This window comes from Salmo trutta, chromosome 26, assembly GCF_901001165.1.
Source record: "Salmo trutta chromosome 26, fSalTru1.1, whole genome shotgun sequence".
In the NCBI taxonomy this organism is placed as follows: Eukaryota; Metazoa; Chordata; class Actinopteri; order Salmoniformes; family Salmonidae; genus Salmo; species Salmo trutta.
In genome coordinates, this window is record NC_042982.1 from 44480859 (window position 1) to 44508749 (window position 27891).

The 27891-nt window shown below is 44.2% G+C and overlaps 1 protein-coding gene across 2 annotated transcripts; it reads left to right on the forward strand.

Moving 5' to 3' along the window:
* The first annotated feature begins 736 nt into the window (after positions 1–736).
* Positions 737–27891, forward strand: nek3 (NIMA related kinase 3). 2 transcript variants are annotated; one of them, XM_029716043.1, is made up of 14 exons: positions 737–812; positions 1463–1597; positions 8233–8326; positions 8775–8872; positions 10824–10907; positions 13572–13639; positions 14300–14386; positions 14954–15008; positions 17588–17797; positions 20474–20573; positions 22966–23142; positions 24663–24773; positions 26843–26960; positions 27672–27891. In XM_029716043.1, exons 2-14 carry the CDS (start codon positions 1481–1483, stop codon positions 27736–27738), a joined length of 1386 nt encoding a protein of 461 aa, XP_029571903.1. In that variant the 5' UTR covers positions 737–812; positions 1463–1480; the 3' UTR covers positions 27739–27891. The 2 variants fall into 2 exon arrangements, with proteins under 2 accessions (XP_029571903.1, XP_029571904.1); XM_029716044.1 differs by lacking the exon at positions 737–812 and adding an exon at positions 913–988.

Sequence of the window (27891 nt, forward strand, 5' to 3'; positions counted from 1 at the left end):
CAAAGAAATACAAAACATAGAAAAAAGAACATAGAATGCCCACCCTAGTCACACCCTGGCCTAACCATAATAGAGAACAAAAAACCTCTCTATGGCCAGGGCGTGACAGCCTACCAGTCATCTTGTTTGGTTGTCTCTCATTTCAGAGAACACAGCTCATTGTGTCCTCATCCAGCTTACATTGATAGAGCTCTGCTTTTTCCTTTTTTTATAATGTGTCAAATTACTAAACATTTCACAGTCTTTGTCCCCTGTCAGTAACATAATGTTGTGTAGGAAGATGAAAGGACAGAAATGAGGAGTCAGTCATAAAGACGTGTTTTATTGCTCCGTTAGGCTACCTGCCGCCCTACATCAGAGAGACAGGGCTCCTCATTTAGGCTACCTGCCGCCCTACATCAGAGAGACAGGGCTCTTCATTTAGGCTACCTGCCGCCCTACATCAGAGAGACAGGGCTCCTCATTTAGGCTACCTGCCGCCCTACATCAGAGAGACAGGGCTCTTTATTTAGGCTAAAATCTTATCACTGAGTAATTAATCACACATATGGTAAGATGGCTGTTACTTTTCTGCAACCATTTCATGACTTGTAACTAAATTACATTATTGTAAAAAAGGAACGCTCAAAATATCCTACTTACATAGTGGATGTATAACTGTACTTCTACCTCCATCTAGTGGCTGAATGGTATTAGAGCATGTCTTTAAAAGGACTACGCCTTGCACACGTCATACAATAATACGGAAGCAGAGCGGTGGACAAAGAATACCGGAAACACGCGGATAATATTAACACAATCCCACCAGAACAGTATGTAAAAACAACATTTTATTTACGTTACCTACCAAGCTATAAACGACACGTCAGCATTTTTTTTTTTACCTCGTCTATTCAATATTTGATTATGTTAGTGAACCAGATTGTGTACAGTAGTTACACCGTTTCTTGTTTCATTATCAGACTGTCAGCTCAACCTCAAATAGAAGGTGAAACGTTTTGATAGTAACCTATCTTTGGCTCAACTGTCAGGTGATAGCCCAAGCCATCAAGTCAAATTGACTGACCACTTTATAAATAAAGTGATGTTATTTTTTATTTATCTAAACCTTTATTTAACCAGGCAAGTCAGTTAAAGAACATATTCTTATTTACAATGACGGCCTGGCAAAAGGCCTCCTACAGGGACGGGGGCCTGGGATAAATTTTTTTAGGACAAAACACATCAGGACAAGAGAGACGCCACAACACTACACAAAGAGAGACCTATAAAACAACAAACATAGCATGGCAGCAACACATGAAAACACAGCATGGTTTAACTCAACATGGTAGCATCACAAAACATGGTACAAACATTGGGTAATAAAGACAGGCCAATGTCTGAGATGGTATAAATACAAAACAACAACATACACATTGATTGTAGTGCTTTTTCTAGTAATATATTCTTCTTCTTTCAGGTCAATGCCAGTGTGACAATGGATGGATACTCGGTTCGTAAAGTAATAGGTACAGGGTCCTTTGGTCGTGCACTACTTGTCCAATCCAGAATCAACCATGAGAACTATGTCATGAAAGAGATCCTACTTCCAAAGGTAGGTTATTATTACTATAAAAAAAAGGAATACAGTATACAGGTAACTGCCAAAGTAAAGGAAACACCAACATAGTGTCTAACAGGAAGTAGATCCACCACGAGGAGCCAGAACAGCTTCAATGTGTAACCGATGTGAAATGGCTAGTTAGTTAGCGGTGGTGCGCGCTTATAGCATTTCAATCAGTGACGTCACTCGCTCTGAGACCTGAAGTAGGGTTTCCCCTTGCAACGCAAGGGCCGCGGCTTTTGTGGCGCGATGGGTAACGATGCTTCGTGGGTGTCAGTTGTTGATGTGTGCAGAGGGTCCCTGGTTCGAGCCCAGGTTGGGGCGAAGAGAGGGACGGAAGGTAGACTGTTACAAATGCACCTTGTCTTAGGTTCTCCAAGTGTCTGGAACTCTATTGGAGGGATGCGACACCATTTTTTTCCCACAATAAATTCCATAATTTGGTGTTTTGTTGATGGTGGTGGAAAAACGCTGTCTCAGGTGTCGCTCCTGAATCTCCCATAAGTGTTCAGTTGGGGTTGAGATCTGGTGGCCGTGGCGTACGGTTTACATGGTTTTCATGCTCATCAAAACCATTCAGTGACCACTTCAAATCAAATGTTATTTGTCACATGCGCCGAATACAACAGGTGTAGACTTAACCAACAATGCAGTTTTAAGAAAATACCGAAAATACCAACAACAAAAAAAGTAAGAGATAAGAATAACAAATCATGAAAGACCAGCAGACAGTAAATAACAATAGCGGGGCTATACAGGGGGTACCGGTACAGAGTCAATGTGGAGGCTATATACAGGGGGGTACCGGTACAGAGTCAATGTGGAGGCTATATACAGGGGGGGTACCGGTACAGAGTCAATGTGGAGGCTATATACAGGGGGTACCAGTACAGAGTCAATGTGGAGGCTATATACAGGGGGTACCAGGTACAGAGTCAATGTGGAGGCTTATAGGTACCGTAGCAGGGGAGGCTTACCGGGTACGTACAGAGTCAATGTGGAGGCTATATACAGGGGGTACCGGTACAGAGTCAATGTGGAGGCTATATACAGGGGGTACTGGTACAGAGTCAATGTGGAGACTATATACAGGGGGTACCGGTACAGAGTCAATGTGGAGGCTATATACAGGGGGTACCGGTACAGAGTCAATGTGGAGACTATATACAGGGGGTACCGGTACAGAGTCAATGTGGAGGCTATATACAGGGGGTACCCGGTACAGAGTCAATGTGGAGACTATATACAGGGGGTACCGGTACACAGTCAATGTGGAGGCTATATACAGGGGGTACCATTACAGAGTCAATGTGGAGGCTTTATACAGGGGGTACCGGTACAGAGTCAATGTGGAGGCTATATACAGGGGGTACCAATACAGAGTCAATGTGGAGGCTATATACAGGGGGTACCGGTACAGAGTCAATGTGGAGGCTATATACAGGGGGTACCGGTACAGAGTCAATGTGGAGGCTATATACAGGGGGGTACCGGTACAGAGTCAATGTGGAGGCTATATACAGGGGGTACCGGTACAGAGTCAATGTGGAGGCTATATACAGGGTGTTACAGTACAGAGTCAATGTGGAGGCTATATACAGGGGGTACCGGTACAGAGTCAATGTGGAGGCTATAGACAGGGTGTTACGGTACAGAGTCAATGTGGAGGCTATATACAGGGGGTACCGGTACAGAGTCAATGTGGAGGCTATATACAGGGGGTACCAGTACAGAGTCAATGTGGAGGCTATATACAGGGGGTACCGGTACAGAGTCAATGTGGAGACTATATACAGGGGGTACCGGTACAGAGTCAATGTGGAGGCTATATACAGGGGGTACCGGTACAGAGTCAATGTGGAGACTATATAAAGGGGGTACCGGTACACAGTCAATGTGGAGGCTATATACAGGGGGTACCATTACAGAGTCAATGTGGAGGCTTTATACAGGGGGTACCGGTACAGAGTCAATGTGGAGGCTATATACAGGGGGTACCAATACAGAGTCAATGTGGAGGCTATATACAGGGGGTACCGGTACAGAGTCAATGTGGAGGCTATATACAGGGGGTACCGGTACAGAGTCAATGTGGAGGCTATATACAGGGGGTACCGGTACAGAGTCAATGTGGAGGCTAAATACAGGGGGTACCGGTACAGAGTCAATGTGGAGGCTATATACAGGGTGTTACAGTACAGAGTCAATGTGGAGGCTATATACAGGGGGTACCGGTACAGAGTCAATGTGGAGGCTATAGACAGGGTGTTACGGTACAGAGTCAATGTGGAGGCTATATACAGGGGGTACCGGTACAGAGTCAATGTGGAGGCTATATACAGGGGGTACCAGTACAGAGTCAATGTGGAGGCTATATACACGGGGTACCGGTACAGAGTCAATGTGGAGGCTATATACAGGGGGTACCGGTACAGAGTCAATGTGGAGGCTATATACACGGGGTACCGGTACAGAGTCAATGTGGAGGCTATATACAGGGGGTACCGGTACAGTGTCAATGTGGAGGCTATATACAGGGGGTACCGGTACAGAGTCAATGTGAAGACTATATACAGGGGGTACCGGTACAGACTCAATGTGCAGGAGCACCGGTGTCAAGGTAAATGAGGTAATATGTACATGTAGGTAAGAGTTATTAAAGTGACTATGCATAGATAAGAGAGTAGCAGCAGTGTAAGGGGGGGGGGGGTGGGGGGGGGGAAACGCAAATAGTCTGGGTAGCCTTTTGATTAGCTGTTCAGGAGTCTTATGGCTTGGCTTGGGAGTATTTCACTTAAAATTCACTGTGTCACAATTCTAGTGGGTCAGAAGTTTACATACATTAAGTTGACTGTGCCTTTAAACAGCTTGGAAAATTCCAGGAAATGATGTCATGGCTTTAAGAAGCTTCTGATAAGCTAATTGACAAAATTTGAGTCAATTGGAGGTGTACCTTTGGATGTATTTCAAGGCCTACCTTCAAACTCAGTGCCTCTTTGCTTGACATCATGGGAAAATCAAAAGAAATCAGCGAAGACCTCAGACAAAATATTGTAGACCTCCACAAATCTGGTCCATCCTTGGGAGCAATTTCCAAACGCCTGAAGGTACCACGTTCATCTGTACAAACAATAGTACGCAAGTATAAACACCATGCAGTCGTCATACCGCTCAGGAGGGAGACGCGTTCTGTCTCCTAGAGATGGACATACTTTGATGTGAAAAGTGCAAATCAATCCCAGAACAACAGCAAAGGACCTTGTGAAGATGCTGGAGGAAACAGGTACAAAAGTATCTATATCCACAGTAAAACGAGTCCAATATCGACATAACCTGAAAGGCCGCTTAGCAAGGAAGAAGCCACTACTCCAAAAGCGCCATAAAAAAGCCAGACTACAGTTTGCGACTGCATGTGGGGACAAAGATTTTACTTTTTGGAGAAATGTCCTCTGGTCTACTTCCAAAGTTGTGGCAAAATGGCTTAAGGACAACAAAGTCAAGGTATTGGAGTGGCCATCACAAAGCCCTGACCTCAATCCTATAGAACATTTGTGGGCAGAACTGAAAAAGTGTGTGTGAGCAAGGAGGCCTACAAACCTGACTCAGTATCACCAGCTCTGTCAGGAGGAATGAGCCACAATTCACCCAACTTATTGTGTGAAGCTTGTGGAAGGCTACCCGCAACGTTTGACCCAAGTTAAACAATTTAATACTCCATAATGTTTCATCTGTAGGTGCCTCCTTTAATACTCCATAATGTTTCATCTGTAGGTGCCTCCTTTAATACTCCATAATGTTTCATCTGTAGGTGCCTCCTTTAATATAATGTTTCATCTGTAGATGCCTCCTTTAATACTCCATAATGTTTCATCTGTAGGTGCCTCCTTTAATACTCCATAATGATTCATCTGTAGGTGTCTCCTTTAATATAATGTTTCATCTGTAGATGCCTCCTTTAATACTCCATAATGTTTCATCTGTAGATGCCTCCTTTAATACTCCATAATGTTTCATCTGTAGGTGTCTCCTTTAATATAATGTTTCATCTGTAGATGCCTCCTTTAATACTCCATAATGTTTCATTTGTAGGTGTCTCCTTTAATAATCCATAATGTTTCATCTGTAGATGCCTCCTTTAATATAATGTTTCATCTGTAGATGCCTCCTTTAATACTCCATAATGTTTCATCTGTAGGTGCCTCCTTTAATACTCCATAATGTTTCATCTGTAGGTGCCTCCTTTAATACTCCATAATGTTTCATCTGTAGGTGCCTCCTTTAATACTCCATAATGTTTCATCTGTAGGTGTCTCCTTTAATATAATGTTTCATCTGTAGATGCCTCCTTTAATATAATGTTTAATCTGTAGGTGTCTCCTTTAATATAATGTTTCATCTGTAGATGCCTCCTTTAATACTCCATAATGTTTCATCTGTAGATGCCTCCTTTAATACTCCATAATGTTTCATCTGTAGGTGTCTCCTTTAATATAATGTTTCATCTGTAGATGCCTCCTTTAATACTCCATAATGTTTCATCTGTAGGTGCCTCCTTTAATACTCCATAATGTTTCATCTGTAGATGCCTCCTTTAATACTCCATAATGTTTCATCTGTAGGTGTCTCCTTTAATACTCCATAATGTTTCATCTGTAGGTGTCTCCTTTAATATAATGTTTCATCTGTAGATGCCTCCTTTAAAGGCATTGCTACCAAATACTAATTGAGTGTATGTAAACTTCTGATCCACTGGGAATGTGATGAAAGAAATAAAAGCTGAAATAAATCATTCTCTCTACTATTATTCTTAAAATAAAGTGGTGATCCTAACTGACCTAAAACAGGGTATTTTTACTAGGATTAAATGTCAGGAATTGTGAAAAATGTAGTTTAAATGTATTTGGCTAAGATGTATGTAAACTTCCTGACTTCAACTGTATGACTATGGTGGTTGGAGTCTTTGACAATTTCCAGTGATGTACGGGGCCATACGCACTACCCTCTGTGGTACCTTGCGGTTGGAAGCCGAGCAGTTGCCATACCAGGCGGTGATGCAACCAGTCGGGATGCTGTCGATGGTGCAGCTGTAGAACCTTTTGAGGATCTGTGGTTGTTTGTGACATATTTCTTGCAGGGCAACATAACAACATAGCTGTGGTTGTCACAATAATGACCTGCCCTGTATTTTTATACCCTACACATGATGTTAATTTTTTAACTATCTACCTGTTGTAGGGAAGCAGACCAGGCTCTTTGATCCTTTAAAAAAAAAAAAAAAAACTGTATGTAAAATATTGTGTGCTGAAGCAAATAAAGTAAATATGACTTTAGATAACAACATAATTATGTTTGTTTCCATCATTTCCTGAATTGTGAAATCCGCTTCGTGTTTGGTTTCCTGTTTGCCAGTATACTAACGAGTATCGGGATACTGGCATCGTCCCGGACCTACTGTGTCGAAGCACCTGCTTTCACTATACTTGGTATCCCTCATTTACTTCAATTGTTTCAATTATTTGGCACTTACCTGGATATCTAGCTATATCACTTTGCCTGTTTTCCTTTTGGCGTTAACCTACATGTTAACGCATTTATCGAAAATAACTACATCGGGTCCAGATGTGTCTACTTGCGGCTGAGCCTACTTCCTTCTTCTTCTTCATGGCTTCTTAACACTGGACCAGCTCAGCACATTTCAAAGCTGCAGGCTAAGTTTAAATCTAGACTTGGTTTCCTCTATCGTAATCGCTCCTATTTCACACCAGCTGCCAAACTAACCCTGATTCAGATGACCATCCTACCCGTGCTAGATTACAGAGACGTTATTTATAGATTGGCAGGTAAGGGTGCTCTCGAGCGGCTAGATGTTCTTTACCATTCGGCCATCAGATTTGCCACCAATGCTCCTTATAGGACACATCACTACACTATACTCCTCTGTAAACTGGTCATCTCTGTATACCCGTCGCAAGACCCACTGGTTGATGATTATGTATAAAACCCTCTTAGGCCTCACTCCCCCCTATCTGAGATACCTTCTGCAGCCCTCATCCTCCACATACAACACCCATTCTGCCAGTCACATTCTGTTAAAGGTCCTCAAAGCACACACATCCCTGGGTCGCTCCTCTTTTCCGTTCGCTGCAGCTAGCGACTGGAACGAGCTGCAAAAAACACTCAAACTGGATCGTTTTATCTCCATCTCTTCATTCAAAGACTCAATCATAGAGACTCTTACTGACAGTTGTGGCTGCTTTGTGTGATGTATTGTTGTCTCTACCTTCTTGCCTTTTGTGCTGTTGTCTGTGCCCAATAGTGTTTGTACCATGCTACCATGTTGTGGTGCTACCATGTTGTGTTGCTACCATGTCGTTCTGCTACCATGCTGTGTTGTCATGTGTTGCTACCATGCTGTGTTGTCATGTGTTGCTGCCATGCTGTGTTGTTGTCTTAGATCTCTCTTTATGTAGTGTTGTGTTGTCTCTCTTGTTGTGATGTGTGTTTTGTCCTATATTTATATTGTATGTATTTATTTATTTTAATCCCAGGCCCCTGACCCCCGCAGGGGTCCGTCATTGTAAATAAGAATTTAAATAAAATAAAAAAGTAATAACTGTCTTTTTCAGACACAATCCAAGATGGCGAACACCAGAAGAGAAGCTGTACTCCTGTCCAGGATGAAACATCCCAGCATAGTGGCCTTCAGGGACTCTTTTGAAGGTAGACAATTTCACTGCGGCTATGTTGATTATGAAATGCAACTGCTTTCGATACTGCCATCCTTGTTAGATTATGCAATCAATCCCACTGGGCAAAAAACTGGTTGAATTAACGTTGTTTCCACGTTATTTTCAACAACAAAATGTAATGACATAACATTGAATCAACATGGGAAAAACTGATTAGATTTGAAAAGTCATCAGTAAGGGCATTTTTTTTTCACCCAACTTTTAACCTAAATACAATGACATAGTGTCATTTTTTGGTTGATTTCATGTTAAATTCAAAGTCAAATCTAGCCGTTGAACTGACGTCTGTGACCAGTCAGTCGAATGCTTTTGTTCTGCTTATGTAGTTGGGTATGTGTGGCTTATGAATGTGATATGTGAAGTCTGTATATAGAAAACTGTTCCAAATAAAGTAGAGCTTGTGTCTTTATCTCCTGTAGGTGATGGCCACCTCTACATAGTAATGGAGTTCTGTGGTGGTGGAGACCTGCTCCAGAGGATACAGCAACAGAAAAACACACTATTCTCACAGGATACAGTATGACACTTTAATTAATCAATTCATGGATTGATTCGGTAATTACCTAACTCAGCCAAATGCAAATCTCAAATAGTACACCAGTAAATGGTTTCCCACTGTTTTGAAAACACGAACTGGTACGAACTGGTACAAACTAACTGGTAAGGAAGGCTGTGACGAACATGGAATTTTGGATGACAGTAATTGGCCAGCCAAATTAATAGTAATAACCATTCGAATAGCAAAAAATATATATATTTTCACGACTGTTCAATAGTTTGGGGTCACATAGAAATGTCCTTGTTTTTGAAAGAAAAGCAAGAAAAAAAATTCTCTATTAAAATAACATAAAATTGATCATAAATACAGTGTAGACATTGTTAATGTTGTAAATGACTATTGTAGCTAGAAACAGGCTGTTTTTATATGGAATATCTACAGGCGTACAGAGGCCCGTTATCAGCAACCATCACTCCTGTGTTCCAATGGCACGTTGTGTTAGCTAATCCAAGTTTATCATTTTAAAAGGCTAATTGATCATTAGAAAACCCTTTTGCAATTATGTTAGCACAGCTGAAAACTGTTGTTCTGATTAAAGAAGCGATAAAAATGGCCTTCTTTAGACTAGTTGAGTATCTGGAGCATTAGCATTTGTGGGTTCGATTACAGGCTCAAAATGGCCAGAAACAAACACCTTTCTTCTGAAACTCAGTCTATTCTTGTTCTGGGAAATGAAGGCTATTGCATGCGAGAAATTGCCAAGAAACTGAAGATCTCGTACAACGCTGTGTACTGCTCCCTTCACAGAACAGCGCAAACTGGCCCTAACCAGAATAGAAAGAGGAGAGGGAGGCCCCCGGTGCACAACTGAGCAAGAGGACAAGTACATTAGAGTGTCTAGTTTGAGAAACCTACGCCTCACATGTCCTCAACTGTCAGCTTCATTAAATAGTACCCACAAAACACCAGTCTCAATGTCAACAGTGAAGAGGCGACTCCGGGATGCTGGCCTTCTAGGCAGAGTTCCTCTGTCCAGTGTCTGTGTTCTTTTGCCCATCTTAATCTTTTATTTTTATTGGCCAGTCTGAGATATGGCTTTTTCTTTGCAACTCTGCCTACAAATATGGTGAGCCAGCTAATATGGTGACAATGATGTAGGCTGTGTGTAGCGGTTATGGTATGAAGCTTTTACATTCCATTGCATGAGCCACATCAGTTAACATAATTTGAATGAACATTTTACATTACCATGGAAATTATTGCATCACAATACCAGGCAGCCGATCCAAGCCCATTCTATTCATTGTTTGCTAAAACACCTTACTTGTTTTAGCAAAGGGCAACACAGTTTCATCACATTGTTAAGAGTCCAGTCCTGCCTCCCGAGTGGCGCAATGGTCTAAGACACTGCATCACAGTGTTAGCTGGGCCACTAGAGATCCTGGGTTCGAGTCCAGGCTCAGCCGTGACCGGGAGGCTCATGGGGCGGAGCACAATTGGCCCAGCATCGTCCGGGTTAGGGAGGGTTTGGCCGGCAGGTATATCCTTGTCTCATCGCGCACTAGCGACTCCTGTGGCGGGCCCGGGCGCAGTGCACGCTGACCAGGTCGCCAGGTGTACGGTGTTTCCTCCGACACATTGGTGCGGCTGGCTTCCGGGTTAAGTGGGCATTGTGTCAAGAAGCAGTACGGCTTGGCTGGGTTGTGTTTCGGAGGACGCATTGGCTCTCGACCTTAACCTCTCCCGAGTCCGTACAGGAGTTGCAACGATGAGACAAGACTGTAACTACCAATTGAATACCAGGAAATAGGAGAGAAAAAAGGACTCCAGTCCTATGACCGTTATTTTATTTTCATTAACGGTCTCCGTCAGTTACGCGGTTATATGGTCATTGTGCCATCCCTAACTCTTGTGTATTCTCTGAAACAGGACCCCACTCAGACTGTATTTCATGTCTATGTATTACTAGATTCTGAAGTGGTTTGCTCAGATGTGTTCCGGTACGAAGCACATCCATGACCAACGGGTCTTACACAGGGATCTCAAGTCCAAGGTAAGGTTCAGAGTTTTTACATAGTTACCTTTTCTGATTGGCAACACATATATTTTTTCTTTTAAAGATCACAGTGTGATTTGCAGACATGATGTTTATTGTCCTGTTGCTGCCATCTTTTGACATTTTCATGTACATTTCTCTTGAGTGGAGAATGTGCATGAAGAATACTTTGTAAATAATGAACAATATATTTCAAAATCTTGCTATAACAATTGGATGACTTTGGGTGTTTCAGTAAGCAACAATTTGATGCCTTCAATTGCGTTAGTCTACTTTACTTTTTTGTTGTTGTCATTCCACATGTCAAGTGTAATTGCTCCATTGTTATTTACGCAAGTTCTCTCTCAACTCCGGGAACTACCCGCAAGCAATTTTTTTGTTGTTGTTGGCCTGATGCAGGACTCTAGTGCAAGAGGAGAGTGACTCGCAGACAGAAACATTCACACCATTCATTTACAAAAGGATATTCTAATAGCTCGGATAGGTTGTGAAAAAAAAATCCCCCAATTTGCCCCACCGGTTTAGACTACCGATTTATCAGCGTTCTAATGTAACCGATGTGAAACGGATAGTTAGTTAGCGGTGGTGCGCGCTAATAGCGTTTCAATCGGTGACGTCACTCGCTCTGAGACCTTGAAGTAGTTGTTCCCCTTTGCTCTACAAGGGCCGCGGCTTTTGTGGAGTGATGGGTAACGATGCTTCGTGGGGTGTCAGGTGTTGATGTGTGCAGAGGGTCCCTGGTTCAAGCCCAGGTTGGAGCGAGGAGAGGGACGGAAGCTAGACTGTTACACTAACTCACCCTTGTGATAGTGTGGCGCAATGACAGAATGATGCAATTTACCACCATCTGCCGTCCTCTACGACAAACTGTTGTGGCAATAACCTCGAAACCTTTAATTTTGAGGAACTACTGGTATGTACAGTGAGGGAAAAAAGTATTTGATCCCCTGCTGATTTTCTACGTTTGCCCAGTGACAAGGAAATGATCAGTCTATAATTTTAATGGTAGGTTTATTTGAACAGTGAGAGACAGAATAACAACAACAAAAATCCAGAAAAACGCATGTCAAAAATTTTATAAATTGATTTGCATTTTAATGAGGGAAATAAGTATTTGACCCCCTCTCAATCAGAAAGATTTCTGGCTCCCAGGTGTCTTTTATACAGGTAATGAGATTAGGAGCACACTCTTAAAGGGAGTGCTCCTAATCTCAGTTTGTTACCTGTATAAAAGACACCTGTCCACAGAAGCCATCAATCAATCAGATTCCCAACTCTCCACCATGGCCAAGACCAAAGAGCTCTCCAAGGATGTCAGGGACAAGATTGTAGACTTACACAAGGCTGGAATGGGCTACAAGACCATCGCCAAGCAGTTTGGTGAGAAGGTGACAACAGTTGGTGCGATTATTCGCAAATGGAAGAAACACAAAAGAACTGTCAATCTCCCTCGGCCTGGGGCTCCATGCAAGATCTCACTTCGTGGAGTTGCAATGATCATGAGAATGGTGAGGAATCAGCCCAGAACTACACGGGAGGATCTTGTCAATGATCTCAAGGCAGATGGGACCATAATCACCAAGAAAACAATTGGTAACACACTACGCCGTGAAGGACTGAAATCCTGCAGCGCCCGCAAGGTCCCCCTGCTCAAGAAAGCACATATACATGCCCGTCTGAAGTTTGCCAATGAACATCTGAATGATTCAGAAGACAACTGAGACCAAAATGGAGCTCTTTGGCATCAACTCAACTTGCCGTGTTTGGAGGAGGAGGAATGCTGCCTATGACCCCAAGAACAACATCCCCACCGTCAAACATGGAGGTGGAAACATTATGCTTTGGGGGTGTTGTTCTGCTAAGGGGACAGGACAACTTCACCGCATCAAAGGGACGATGGACGGGGCCATGTACCGTCAAATCTTGGGTGAGAACCACCTTCCCTCAGCCAGGGCATTGAAAATGGGTCGTGGATGGGTATTCCAGCATGATAATGACCCAAAACACACGGCCAAGGCAACAAAGGAGTGGCTCAAGAAGAAGCACATTAAGGTCCTGGAGTGGCCTAGCCAGTCTCCAGACCTTAATCCCATAGAAAATCTGTGGAGGGAGCTGAAGGTTCGAGTTGCCAAACGTCAGCCTCGAAACCTTAATGACTTGGAGAAGATCTGCAAAGAGGAGTGGGACAAAATCCCTCCTGAGATGTGTGCAAACCTGGTGGCCAACTACAAGAAACGTCTGACCTCTGTGATTGCCAACAAGGGTTTTGCCACCAAGTACGAAGTCATGTTTTGCAGAGGGGTCAAATACTTATTTCCCTCATTAAAATGCAAACCAATTTATAACATTTTTGACATGTGTTTTTCTGGATTTTTTTGTTGTTATTCTGTCTCTCACTGGTCAAATAAACCTACCATTAAAATTATAGACTGATCATTTCTTTGTAAGTGGGCAAACGTACAAAATCAGCAGGGGATCAAATACTTTTTTCCCCTCACTGTATTGTAAGCCTTCGTCTGAAAAGCATTTCAATCTCTTCCACGTTATGTTTCACCTCCTAAATCTGGGCAGTGATAGAAGGAATCAGTGTGAGTTGAAGTTCTGCCGTTTTTTTTTTTTTTACTGTACATTTTTCATGGCTTCCTTCTCGTTTCTCCTCAGAATATTTTCCTGACAGACGATGGGACAGTGAAGCTGGGTGACTTTGGCTCAGCCTGTGTTCTAAACAGGTACCAGAAGATGCTTCGTTTGCTAATACTGTTTTTATATTACTATAATTATACAATGAGTGGACAAAACATTAAGAACGCCTTCCTAATATTGAGTTGCACCCCCCCTTTTCCCTCAGAACAGCCTCAATTCATCAGGTCATGGACTCTACGAGGTGTTGAAAGTGTTCCACAGGAATGCTGGCCCATGTTGACTCCAATCCTTCTCACAGTTGTGTCCAGTTGGCTGGATGTCCTTTGGGTGGTGGACCATTCTTGATACACACGGGAAACTGTTGAGTGTGAAAAACCCAGCAGCGTTACAGTTCTTGACACAAACCAGTGCGCCTGGTACCTACTACCATACCCCGTTCAAAGGAACTTAAATATTTAGTCTTGCCCGTTCACCCTCTGAATGGTACACATACACAATCCATGTCTCAATTGTCTCAATGTTTAAAAATACTTATTTAACCTTTAATCCCATTAATCTACACTAATTAAAGTGGATTTAACAAGTGACATCAATAAGGGATCATAGCTTTCACCTGGATTCACCTGGTCAGTCTATGTCACGGTAAAGAGCAGGTGTTCTTAATGTTTTGTACACTCAGTGTATGTAATCGTTTTAAGATGTTATTGCTCATTGCTTTAAATGATGTCCTGTATTCTCTGTCACAGTGCGAAGGCCTATGCTCACACGTACGTCGGTACGCCTTACTATGTCTCTCCAGAGATCTGGGACAGTAAGCCATACAACAATAAGAGGTAGGGTCGTAGTAACCTGTACAATGACATCCTTATTGTATTTATCAATGATTTATATTTAAGCAATAAGACCCCGAGGAGGGTGTGGTAGATGGCTGATATATCACGGCTAAAGGACACAGGACACAGACCTTAGCCGTGGTATATCGGCTATATACCACAAAACCCCCCCGCGGTGCCGTATTACTGTTATAAACTGGTTACCAACCTAATTAGAACAGTAAAAAATGTTTTGTCATACTCTGAATGCTGATTGGCTGAAAGCCGTGGTATATCAGACTGTATACCACGGCTTTCAGCCAATCAGCATTCAGGGCTCGAACCCACCCCGTTTATAATTATGTTTAACCCTACAATCTACTGTATTGAAATAATATATATTGGTGGATTATCCATTTTGAAATACTTTAATTTTAAACTTAGGGATGTGGGATATCTCATTCTGTCAGTGTTACAGTGATGTATGATTCCCATGCCATCTCTCGTGTGTGTGTGTGTGTGTGTGTGTGTGTGTGTGTGTGTGTGTGTGTGTGTGTGTGTGTGTGTGTGTGTGTGTGTGTGTTACAGCGATGTGTGGTCTCTCGGTTGTGTCCTCTACGAGCTCTGCACCCTCCGACACCCGGTACTCACACTCTCTCACACACCGTCTCGTCTGTCTAAATATTGTGATTGTGCGTGTGCGCGTGCGCGCGTGTGTGTGTGTACGTACAGTGGTTCAGCTGACTCCTGACTCCCACTGTAAGAACCATTGTTTCATAGTGAGGGAAGGACGGTGTCTTCAGCAGAGTTGAATTAGGACATGTGTCCCAGCCCAGGGAGCTGTAGCCTGAAGCAGAGTGTCAGTCTGGAGCTGTAGTCTGGAGCTGTAGCTTGTATCTGTCTGGAGCTGTAGCTTGTATCTCTCTGGAGCTGGAGCTTGTAGCTGTCTGGAGCTGTAGCTTGTAGCTGTCTGGAGCTGGAGCTTGGAGCTGGAGCTTGGAGCTGTAGCCTGTATCTTTCTGGAATTGTAGCCTGTAGCTGTCTTGAACGTGAGCTGTAGCCTGTAGCCGTCTGTCTGGAGCCGTAGCCTGTAGCTGTCTGTCTGGAGCCGTAGCCTGTAGCTGTCTGTCTGGAGCTGTAGCTGTCTGTCTGGAGCCGTAGCCTGTAGCTGTCTGTCTGGAGCCGTAGCCTGTAGCCGTCTGTCTGGAGCTGTAGCCTGTAGCCGTCTGTCTGGAGCTGTAGCCTGTAGCTGTCTGGAGCTGTAGCTGTCTGGAGCCGTAGCCTGTAGCTGTCTGTCTGGAGCTGTAGCCTGTAGCTGTCTGTCTGGAGCCGTAGCCTGTAGCTGTCTGTCTGGAGCCGTAGCTGCCTGGATCCGTAGCCTATATCTGTCTGGAGCATGTAACTGTCTGTCTGGAGCCTGTAAATGTCTGGAGCCGTAGCCTGTAGATGTCTGGAGCTGTAGATTTCTGGAGCCGTAGCTGTCTGGAGCCTGTAGCTGTCTGTCTGTAGCTGTCTGTCTGGAGCCGTAGCCTGTAGCTGTCTGTCTGGAGCCGTAGCCTGTAGCTGTCTGTCTGGAGCCGTAGCCTGTAGCTGTCTGTCTGGAACCGTAGCCTGTAGCTGTCTGGAGCTGTAGCCTGTAGCCGTCTGTCTGGAGCCGTAGCCTGTAGCTGTCTGTCTGGACCCGTAGTCTGTAGCCGTCTGTCTGGAACCGTAGCAGTCTGTCTTGAGCCGTAGCCTGTAGCTGTCTGTCTGGAACCGTAGCCTGTAGCGAACCGTAGCCTGTAGCTGTCTGTCTGGAACCGTAGCCTGTAGCTGTCTGTCTGGAACCGTAGCAGTCTGTCTGGAACCGTAGCCTGTAGCTGTCTGTCTGGAGCCGTAGCCTGTAGCTGTCTGTCTGGAACCGTAGCCTGTAGCTGTCTGTCTGAAGCCGTAGCCTGTAGCTGTCTGGAGCCGTAGCCTGTAGCCGTCTGTCTGGAACCGTAGCCTGTAGCCGTCTGTCTGGAACCGTAGCCTGTAGCTGTCTGTCTGGAACCGTAGCTGTCTGTCTGGAGCCGTAGCCTGTAGCTGTCTGGAGCCGTAGCCTGTAGCTGTCTGTCTGGAGCCGTAGCCTGTAGCATCTGTCTGGAACTGTAGCCTGTAGCTGTCTGTCTGGAGCTATAGCTGTCAGGAACCGTAGCCTGTTGCCGTCTGTCTGGAACCGTAGCCTGTGGGCTGTCTGTCTGGAACCATAGCCTGTAGCTGTCTGTCTGGAACCGTAGCCTGTAGCTGTCTGTCTGGAACCGTAGCCTATAGCTGTCTGTCTGGAACCGTAGCCTGTAGCTGTCTGTCTGGAACCGTAGCAGTCTGTCTGGAACCGTAGCCTATAGCTGTCTGTCTGGAACCGTAGCCTGTAGCTGTCTGTCTGGAACCGTAGCAGTCTGTCTGGAACCGTAGCCTGTAGCTGTCTGTCTGGAGCCGTAGCCTGTAGCTGTCTGTCTGGAACCGTAGCCTGTAGCTGTCTGTCTGAAGCCGAAGCCTGTAGCTGTCTGGAGCCGTAGCCTGTAGCCGTCTGTCTGGAACCGTAGCCTGTAGCCGTCTGTCTGGAACCGTAGCTGTCTGTCTGGAGCCGTAGCCTGTAGCTGTCTGTCTGGAGCCGTAGCCTGTAGCTGTCTGTCTGGAGCCGTAGCCTGTAGCTGTCTGTCTGGAGCCGTAGCCTGTAGCTGTCTGTCTGGAACCGTAGCCTGTAGCTGTCTGTCTGGAACCGTAGCCTGTAGCTGTCTGTCTGGAACCGTAGCCTGTAGCTGTCTGTCTGGAACCGTAGCCTGGAGCTGTAGCCTGTAGCAGTCTGTCTGGAGCCGTAGCCTGTAGCTGTCTGGAGCTGTAGCCTGTAGCAGTCTGTCTGGAACCGTAGCCTGTAGCTGTCTGGAACCGTAGCCTGTAGCAGTCTGTCTGCAACCGTAGCCTGTAGCTGTCTGGAGCTGTAGCCTGTAGCTGTCTGTCTGGAACCGTAGCCTGTAGCTGTCTGTCTGGAACCGTAGCCTGTAGCTGTCTGGTGCCGTAGCCTGTAGCTGTCTGGAGCCGTAGCCTGTAGCTGTCTGGAGCTGTAGCCTGTAGCCGTCTGTCTGGAGCTGTAGCCTGTAGCTGTCTGGAGCTGTAGCCTGTAGCCGTCTGTCTGGAACCATAGCAGTCTGTCTTGTGTTTCCAGGAATCCTCCTAAACCTCTGTTCTCCCTCCCCATCTCAGTTCCAGGCTCCTAGTTGGAAGAGTCTAATCATGAAGGTGTGTCGTGGTTCCTACCCTCCTCTTCCTCAACACCTGCCCTATGAGCTGCACTACCTGGTCAAACAAATGTTCAAGACCAACCCCAAAGACCGTCCGTCCCTCCACACCATCCTCACGTGTCACCGCGTAGCCGGTCTCCTGCGCAGACACCTGCCCAACAAGGTGCTAGATGTAAGCCCAGTTCAGAACCACGTCCTTACCCACAAGGCACCATCCCTTACCAGAGCATTTGAGCGGAGTTGAGCGGTCGGAAATCCCGCTCATCGCTCGTGGAGCGGTGCTTCGATCCGTTCATTAAAATCAGAATTTAATCAAAAAAACGAATCTATTTTTTGTGGTTACCTGGACCTACCATTTGGGTTTTGAAGTATTGAAACCAAACCATATGATTTGGTGATTTTTGAAAAGTATTTTAATTAACATGAAAAAGGTGAATGGAAGAAACGGCTCGTCATTTCAAACAGGGAGCCTAAGAAGCAACAAAAATTAACGATTTAGGCTATGCTATTTAAATAAAATGAACGATTTAGGCTATGCTATTTAAATAAAATGAACGATTTAGGCTATGCTATTTAAATAAAATGAACGATTTAGGCTATGCTATTTAAATAAAATGAACGATTTAGGCTATGCTATTTAAATAAAATGAACGATTTAGGCTATGCTATTTAAATAAAATGAACGATTTAGGCTATGCTATTTAAATTATTTCAAGGCTTTAGCCTACGAAGAATTACATTGTGAAGAATTTGGGAGTGTGACACTAGGCTTGCAGGGAGCCTGGGACATGAAGCGCACAGCATTTAAACAACGTTTTGTTCTATTAAATCATTATAGTCTATACATTTCATATACAGTTGAAGTCGGAAGTTTACATACACCTAGGTTGGAATCATTAAAACTTGTTTTTCAACCACTCCACAAATTTCTTGTTAGCAAACTATAGTTTTGTCAAGTCGGTTAGGACATCTACTTTGTGCATGACACAAGTAATTATTCCAACAATTGTTTACAGACAGATTATTTGACTTAAAATTCACTGTATCACATTTCCAGTGGGTCAGAAGTTTACATACACTAAGTTGACTGTGCCTTTAAACGGCTTGGAAAATTCCAGAAAATTATGTCATGGCTTTAGAAGCTTCTGACAGGCTAATTGACATCATTTGAGTCATTTGGAGGTGTACCTGTGGATGTATTTCAAGGCCTACCTTCAAGCTCAGTGCCTCTTTGCTTGACATCATGGGAAAATCAAAAGAAATCAGCGAAGACCTCAGAAAATAATTGTAGACCTCCACAAGTCTGGTTCATCCTTGGAAGCAATTTCCGAACGCCTGAAGGTGCCATGTTCATCTGCACAAACAATAGTACGCAAGTATAAACACCATGGGACCACGCAGCCGTCATACCGCTCAGGAAGGAGACGCGTTCTGTCTCCTAGAGATGAACGTACTTTGGTGCAAAAAGTGCAAATCAATCTCAGAACAACAGCAAAGGACCTTGTGAAGATGCTGGAGGAAACAGGTACAAAAGTATCTATATCCACAGTAAAACGAGTCCTATATCGACATAACCTGAAAGGCCGCTCAGCAAGGAAGAAGCCACTGCTCCAAAACCACCGTAAAAAAGCCAGACTACGGTTTGCAACTACACATGGGGACAAAGACTGTACTTTTTGGAGAAATGTCCTCTGGTCTGATGAAACAAAAATGGAACTGTTTGGCCATAATGACCATCGTTATGTTTGGAGGAAAAAGGGGGAGGCTTGCAAGCCGAAGAACACCATCCCAACCGTGAAGCACGGGGGTGGCAGCATCATGTTGTGGGGGTGCTTTGCTGCAAGAGGGACTGGTGCACTTCACAAAATAGATGGCATCTCAAGACATCAGTCAGGAAATTAATGCTTGGTCGCAAATGGGTCTTCCAAATGCACAATGACCTCAAGCATACTTCCAAAGTTGAGGCAAAATGGCCTAAGGACAACAAAGTCAAGGTATTGGAGTGGGCATCACAAAGCCCTGACCTCAATCCTATAGAAGATTTGTGGGCAGAACTGAAAAAGTGTGTGCGAGCAAGGAGGCCTACAAACCTGACTCAGTTACACCAGCTCTGTCAGGAGGAATGGGCCAAAATTCATGGATCCGTTGGGGCGGTATGAGAATTGGAGTGAGTCCAGGGTTTCTGGGATAATGGTGTTGATGTGAGCCATGACCAGCCTTTCAAAACACTTCATGGCTACAGACGTGAGTGCTACAGGGCGGTAATCATTTATGCGGGTTGCCATAGCATTCTTGGGCACAGGGACTATGGTGGTCTGTTTGAAACATGTTGGTATTACAGACTCAGACAGGGAGAGGTTGAAAAATGTCAGTGAAGACAGTTACCAGTTGGTTCGTGCATGCTTGAGCACGTTTCTGCCTTCTCTCTCTCTCTCTCTCTGTGTCTCTCTCTCTCTCTCTCTCTCTCTCTCTCTCTCTCTCTCTCTCTCTCTCAATGATGCAAGTGAGTGTTCGGTCTGTTGGGAAGTAGAATATCCTAGCCTATTCATACCCTACATTACTCATCTCATATGTATATACTGTACCCTATACCATCTACTGCATCTTGCCATCTTGATGTAATGTATCACTAGCCACTCTAAACAATGCCACTTTATATAATGTGTGTGTGTGTGTCTGTCAGTGTGTGTCTGTCAGTGTGTGTGTGTGTGTCTGTGTGTGTGTGTCTGTGTGTGTGTGTCTATGTGTGTGTGTATCTGTGTGTGTGTGTCTGTGTGTGTGTGTGTGTGTGTGTGTGGTAGCTGGTGGTTTCTGATTCAGCATGTTGCTTTCTGGATCTAATCTGTAGGAGTCGGAGAGGAGAACAGGCAGATGGAGGAGAGAGGAGGGGGAGAAGGTCGCCTCACTCCTGGGGCAGAAGACCCTCATGACAGGCTCTACCCTGGAGGGTAAGGAGACGATTAACACCCATTCAGATATTCATTTCGTAGTGAGATTGAACTGCAGGGTCCTAGTGTGAAGACGAGCAGGTTGAGCAGGAAATGGAAACATAATTTATCATCAATTTACAACTTGTTATTCTTTACATACCAATGCAAGTATGGTAACACTTATGGTGTGTGTATATATATATATATATATATACTACTATGTATTTACTATATATTACACGGTAGAGTAATAACAGTCGTAACCTATGAATTACTGTGTTTCTGTGAGATTCATTTGAATTAAACTAAACATTTTAATCCATCCTGTCCCTCCATGTATGACTAGTCCTTTAAACCCCTCTTGGTAAAAGTGTCCTTGTGTGAAAACCAGTTTATTTTTATTTTTTTTATTAACATGCCAGACACACCCCCTATTCAGGTACTGAAACAATGCTTGACACACCCCTACATAGGCCCTCTCACTGAAACATATGAGTATGTAGTGTGAAAAACAGTATTTACAGTGAGGGGAAAAAAGTATTTGATCCCCTGCTGATTTTGTACGTTTGCCCACTGACAAAGAAATGATCAGTCTATACTTTTAATAGTAGGTTTATTTGAACAGTGAGAGACAGAATAATAACAACAAAAAAATCCAGAAAAACGCATGTCAAAAATGTTATAAAATTATTTGCATTTTAATGAGGGAAATAAGTATTTGACCCCTCTGCAAAACATGACTTAGTACTTGGTGGCAAAACCCTTGTTGGCAATCACAGAGGTCAGACGTTTCTTGTAGTTGGCCACTAGGTTTGCACACATCTCAGGAGGGATTTTGTCCCACTCCTCTTTGCAGATCTTCTCCAAGTCATTAAGTTTTCGAGGCTGACGTTTGGCAACTCGAACCTTCAGCTCCCTCCACAGATTTTCTATGGGATTAAGGTGTGGAGACTGGCTAGGCCACTCCAGGACATTAATGTGCTTCTTGAGCCACTCCTTTGTTGCCTTGGCCGTGTGTTTTGGGTCATTGTCATGCTGGAATACCCATCCACGATAAGCATAATGTTTCCACCTCCATGTTTGACGGTGGGGATGTTGTTCTTGGGGTCATAGGCAGCATTCCTCCTCCTCCAAACACGGCGAGTTGAGTTGATGCCAAAGAGCTCCATTTTGGTCTCATCTGTCCTCTGAATCATTCAGATGTTCATTGGCAAACTTCAGACGGGCATGTATATGTATTCTTGAGCAGGGGGACCTTGCAAGCGCTGCAGGATTTCAGTCCTTCACGGCGTAGTGTGTTACCAATTGTTTTCTTGGTGACTATGGTCCCATCTGCCTTGAGATCATGGACAAGATCCTCCCGTGTAGTTCTGGGCTGATTCCTCACCGTTCTCATGATCATTGCAACTCCACGAGGTGAGATCTTGCATGGAGCCCCAGGTCGAGGGATATTGACAGTTATTTTGTGTTTCTTCCATTTGCGAATAATCGCACCAACTGTTGTCACCTTCTCACCAAGCTGCTTGGCGATGGTCTTGTAGCCCATTCCAGCCTTGTGTAGGTCTACAATCTTGTCCCTGACATCCTTGGAGAGATCTTTGGTCTTGGCCATGGTGGAGAATTTGGAATCTGATTGATTGATTGCTTCTGTGGACAGGTGTCTTTTATACAGGTAACAAACTGAGATTAGGAGCACTCCCTTTAAGAGTGTGCTCCTAATCTCAGCTCGTTACCTGTATAAAAGACACCTGGGAGCCAGAAATCTTTCTGATTGAGAGGGGGTCAAATACTTATTTCCCTCATTAAAATGCAAATCAATTTATAACAATTCTGACATACTTTTTTCTGGATATTGTGACGAACAATGCCTTTTCCAGCATGATGGAGCACCTTGCCATAAGGCAAAAGTGATATCTAAGTGGCTCGGGGAACAAAACATCGATAGTTTAGGTCCATGGCCAGGAAACTCCCCAGACCTTAATCCCATTGAGAACTTGTGGTCAAACCTCAAGAGGCGGGTGGACAAACAAAAACCCACAAATTCTGACAAACTCTAAGCATTGATTATGCAAGAATGGGCTGCCATCAGTCAGGATGTGGCCCAGAAGTTAATTGACAACATGCCAGGGCGGATTGCAGAGGTCTTGAAAAAGAAGGGTCAACACTGCATCAACTTCATGTAATTGTCAATAAAAGCCTTTGACACTTATGAAATGCTTGTAATTATACTTTAGTATTCCATAGTAACATCTGACAAAAATATCTGAAGACACTGAAGCAGCAAACTTGGTGAAAATTAATATTTGTGTCATTCTCAAAACTTTTGGCCACGACTTTGTATGTATGTATGTATGTATATATATATATATATATAAGGAACTTGAACATGTTTGATCATGTCTTCATACAGGTCTGGAGTCCTGTGTGGCCCCTACTGAGGCCCCTGCAGAGATCAGCACCAGTAGAGAGCAGCGTGGCCCTCGTAGACAGTGGACCCCAGGCCCCTCAGACACAGCTCTACAGGTGTTGGCTAACGCAGACCTCCTCTCCTCTGGGAGTCTGGCAACTACAGGGCAGACACATTCAGGTATGCAGGTACTCTCACTGAGACAGGCCAGGCACACCCCTACTCAGGTACTGAAACAGTGCTTGACACACCCCTATTCAGGGACTGAAACAGTGCTTGACACACCCCTATTCAGGGACTGAAACAATGCTTGACACACCCCCTATTCAGGGACTGAAACAGTGCTTGACACACCCCTAGACAGGGACTGAAACAATGCTTGACACACCCCCTATTCAGGGACTGAAACAATACTTGACACACCCCTATTCAGGTACTGAAACAATACTTGACACACCCCAAGACAGGGACTGAAACAATGCTTGACACACCCCTACTCAGGTACTGAAACAGTGCTTGACACACCCCTATTCAGTTACTGAAACAGTGCTTGACAACACCCCTCGATAGGTACTGAACCAATGCTTGACACACCCCTACTTAGGTACTGAAACAATGCTAGACACACCCCTATTCAGGTACTGAAACAATGCTTGACACACCCCTATTCAGGGACTGAAACAATGCTTGACACACCCCTATTCAGGGACTGAAACAGTGCTTGACAACACCCCTATTCAGGTACTGAAACAATCCTTGACACACCTCTATTCAGGTACTGAAACAATACTCGACACACCCCTATTCAGGTACTGAAACAGTGCTTGACAACACCCCTATTCAGGTACTGAAACAATACTTGACACACCCCTATTCAGGTACTGAAACAATGCTAGACACACCCCCTAGACAGGTGACTGAAACAATACTTGACAACACCCCTCGATAGACCGACTTACTGAAACAGTGCTTGACACACCCCTCGACTGAAACAATGCTTGACACACCCCTCGATAGGGACTGAAACAGTGCTTGACACACCCCTCGACAGGGACTGAAACAATGCTTGACACACCCCTAGACAGGGACTGAAACAACACCCCTCGATAGGGACTGAAACAACACCCCTCGACAGGGACTGAAACAACACCCCTCGACAGGGACTGAAACAACACCCCTCGACAGGGACTGAAACAACACCCCTCGACAGGGACTGAAACAACACCCCTCGACAGGGACTGAAACAACACCCCTCGACAGGGACTGAAACAACACCCCTCGACAGGGACTGAAACAACACCCCTCGACAGGGACTGAAACAACACCCCTCGACAGGGACTGAAACAACACCCCTCGACAGGGACTGAAACAACACCCCTCGACAGGGACTGAAACAACACCCCTCGACAGGGACTGAAACAACACCCCTCGACAGGCCGACTCACTGAAACATTCGAGAAAGTAACGTTGTCGTTGTACAAACATCACAGGATATCCAGGTCCACTAAAACAACGTAGAATGAACATCCACAGTATATATTTGCAATAAACATTTGAGAAGTGATGTTTTGAGCCCACTAAAGCGTTCACGAACATTTTGAGTCCTACAATCTGCCCTCAGATTTCACCATTCAATAAAATAAAACGTATTTAAAAAAAAAAAAATAATTAAACTGTGAATATATCCATTAATTCTGTAGAGAACAGAGAGCGGAAACGATGGGACAGGAGTCCACCAGAGAAGCTACTAAGACTGTTAGAGAAAGCCCAGCTCAGCACCGCTTTCAGAACCTACTCCATACACAGAGAAGGTAAGTCCCGCTTAGAGGGGAATCTTTCTAGAAAACATTTTACAGTATAATTTACTTGTCTACCACATGGTTGGTCATGCGTGCTGAATCCCTTATTTCTGATTGAAGGTATTGTAATAGATGATTGATGTATGACTTTCCATGTGATGTCGATCTCTCAACAACCTATAAGTGATCGATGCAGTTACACCTCTTCCATTTGCTTCCATCTCTACTGTTTTGACTTACTGTAAGGTTCTACCACAGCTATTTAAAGCTATGATACACTACATCACCAAAAGTATGTGGACACCTGCTCGTCGATTTATCTCTTTTCAAAATCACGGGCATTAATATGGAGTTGGTCCCCTCCTTTGCTGCTATAACAGCCTCCACTCTTCTGGGAAGGCTTTCCACTAGATGTTGGAACATTGCTGTGGGGACTTGCTTCCATTCAGCCACAAGAGCATTGGTGAGGTCGGGAAGACTGATGTTGGGCGATTAGGCCTGGCTCGCAGTCGGCGAAATGTGTTTGATGGAGTTGAGGTCAGGGCTCTATGCAGGCCAGTCAAGTTCTTCCACACCGATCTCAACAAACCATTACTGTATGGATCTCGCTTTGTGCACGGGGGCATTGTCATGCTGAAACAGGAAAGGGCCTTCCCCAAACTGTTGCCCTCAAAGTTGGAAGCACAGCTTTCATGATTTTGCAGGAATTTCATATTATTAGTTCAGCGCAAGACGAACCGCCTCTCTGGCCAAATTCAAAAACCAAGGCAGCACTGAAGAGGAGAGATTCATTTTCACATGGCTAGCGGCTAGCAAGTATTTTATATTTTAAAAAAAGTTCAGGATGCAAATTGTAATCAGCAAAGAAAAATCTTCGCAGGCTTTATGTGATGGTTTGACCCAACAAAGACACAATCATTTCAAAGATAAATTGACATGTCTGTGTCTGCCAGAACTGTTGAAAGGTGTGCTACCCAAGATGGTTGAAAATGTCAAGGAGCTGCAAACTGTAGCGTTAAAAGATACACCTTTTTGTTCTGTTTTTAGTTTTGTTTTTTGTTTTTGTTTTTAGTTGAACTTGATGAGAGGGGATGTGATTGACAGTTGTTACTGTGACTCAGAGCAGGTACTTTAGGAACTGAAACCTTGGTACTAATAGATGTAGTCGAAAAGCCTTCACAGGTCATTTTGAGGAGAGGAGGTGTCCATATTAAAAGCCTCTTCGTTATTACAACTGCCGGTGCATGACGGTTGTATGGAGTCATGTCTTCCTGAAGTGCAGTCTAGTACACCGTCACACCACATTCCTTATAGTACCCCGTAGTGCTTGGGTCCCTGCAATATTTTTCAATGTTTTTTTTTGGGGGGGGGGGGGGAATTGAGCAGGATATAATATGCACTGAGTATACAAAACATTAAGAACACCTGCTCTTTCCTTGACATAGACTGACCAGGTGAAAGTTATGTTCCCTTATTGATGTCACTTGTTAAATCCACTTCAATCAGTGTAGATGAAGGAGAGGAGACATGTTAAAGAAGGATTTTTAAACCTTGAGACAATTGAGACATGGATTGTGTATGTGTGCCATTTGCGTGCCATTCAGAGGGTTAATGGGCAAGACAAAATATTGAAGTGCCTTTGAACGGGGTATGGTAGTAGGTACCAGGCGCACCGGTTTGTGTCAAGAACTGCAACGCTACTGGGTTTTTCACACTCAACAGTTTCCCGTGTGTATCAAGAATGGTCCACCACACAAAAGATATCTAGCCAACTTGACGCAACTGTGGGGAAGCATTTGAGTCAACATGGACCAGCATCCCTGTGGAACGCTTTCAACACCTCGTAGAGTCCATGCCCCGACGAATTGAGGCTGTTCTGAGGGCAAAAAGGCAGTTCAACTCAATATTAAGGTGTTCTTAATGTTTTGTATACTCAGTGTACATGTACACTCATCCTGATTTTTAGGACTAGGCACTAATTTATCAGGTCTAAAGTAGGGCCCTAGAATGTAGGGAACAGGGCCTTGTCCCACACTACATAGGGTAAAGGATCGGATTTGAAACGTGTCCCTCTCCTCCAGGTGAAGACCCTCTGGTAGGTCCCCTGTCCCCGGGAGGAAGTGACGACACAGACGGACCGACGGCTGGACAGACGGAGGATGAAGAAAGGCTACAGCCACGCTCTGATGACGAGGATACGTGAGTCCTCCTGGAAGCCCATTGGCCAGACCAGACATATTGTGTATCCCAAATGGAATCCTATTCCCCATATAGTGCATTACTTTTAACCAGGGTCCTATGGGCCTGTACACTATAAAGGTGAATAGGGTCTCCTTTGGGACAGACAGAGAGAGTAGAAAGTAGTAATAACCATTAGATTATACTGCCCTAACAAGCAAAAAGGCAGTAACTGCTCATTTGATCAAAAAAACTTAATGTAATTTTTGCTACATTTAAATACATACTTAATCATGTGGACAAGTATCCTGCCTCGTATTGTATTGTGTTCAGGAGAATAAAATGGGGGTCATGTTAGTAGTAACTGAATAAAGTTACTGTGAAACCAAAGGTAAATAAAAGCCTTTTTTTTTATTTCCTCAGTTCTACGCTATGATCAGTTACTGTCTTTTTGCTTTGTAAGGCAGTATTGGTCCCTCTGATGCATTGAATGAGTTAAATAACTAATGTTTCAGTGCGATTATATTGACCAGTCCATCCATTCTGTTAATATTCCCCTTTTTATTCTTTAATCTGGATCAGAGTAAGAGTGCTGCTTTTTAGGATCAGTTGTGTTCTTTTAAATAACAATGAATAAGATTACATGGACATTGGAGGGGGGGGGGGAATCCACGAGGAGCTTGATACATACAGTGGCTCTGTTTTCTAACAATCCCCATGTCCTATTCTCAGAGACTTTGAAGAGGACTGTCCCTGTGACTGGATGGATGAACTAGAGCAGATGTCTATGGACCACTGATGTTACCTAGCGATCTGCCTACCTAGCTTTATGTCCACTTGTCTACAGGATGTCCATTACAGTGGTCTACGGTGCCTTGGGAAACTATTCAGACCCATTTGACATATTCCACATTTTGTTATGTTAAAGCTTTGTTCTAAAATTGATTAAATC

Excerpts from the sequence above, each read along its gene's own strand:
- nek3 (XM_029716043.1), top strand. The coding sequence starts at position 1,481 with ATGGATGGATACTCGGTTCGTAAAGTAATAGGTACAGGGTCCTTTGGT. Across the intron at positions 8,327-8,774 it reads CTTCAGGGACTCTTTTGAAG|GTGATGGCCACCTCTACATA; the intron begins GTAGACAATTTC and ends TATCTCCTGTAG. Across the intron at positions 26,961-27,671 it reads CGCTCTGATGACGAGGATAC|AGACTTTGAAGAGGACTGTC; the intron begins GTGAGTCCTCCT and ends TCCTATTCTCAG.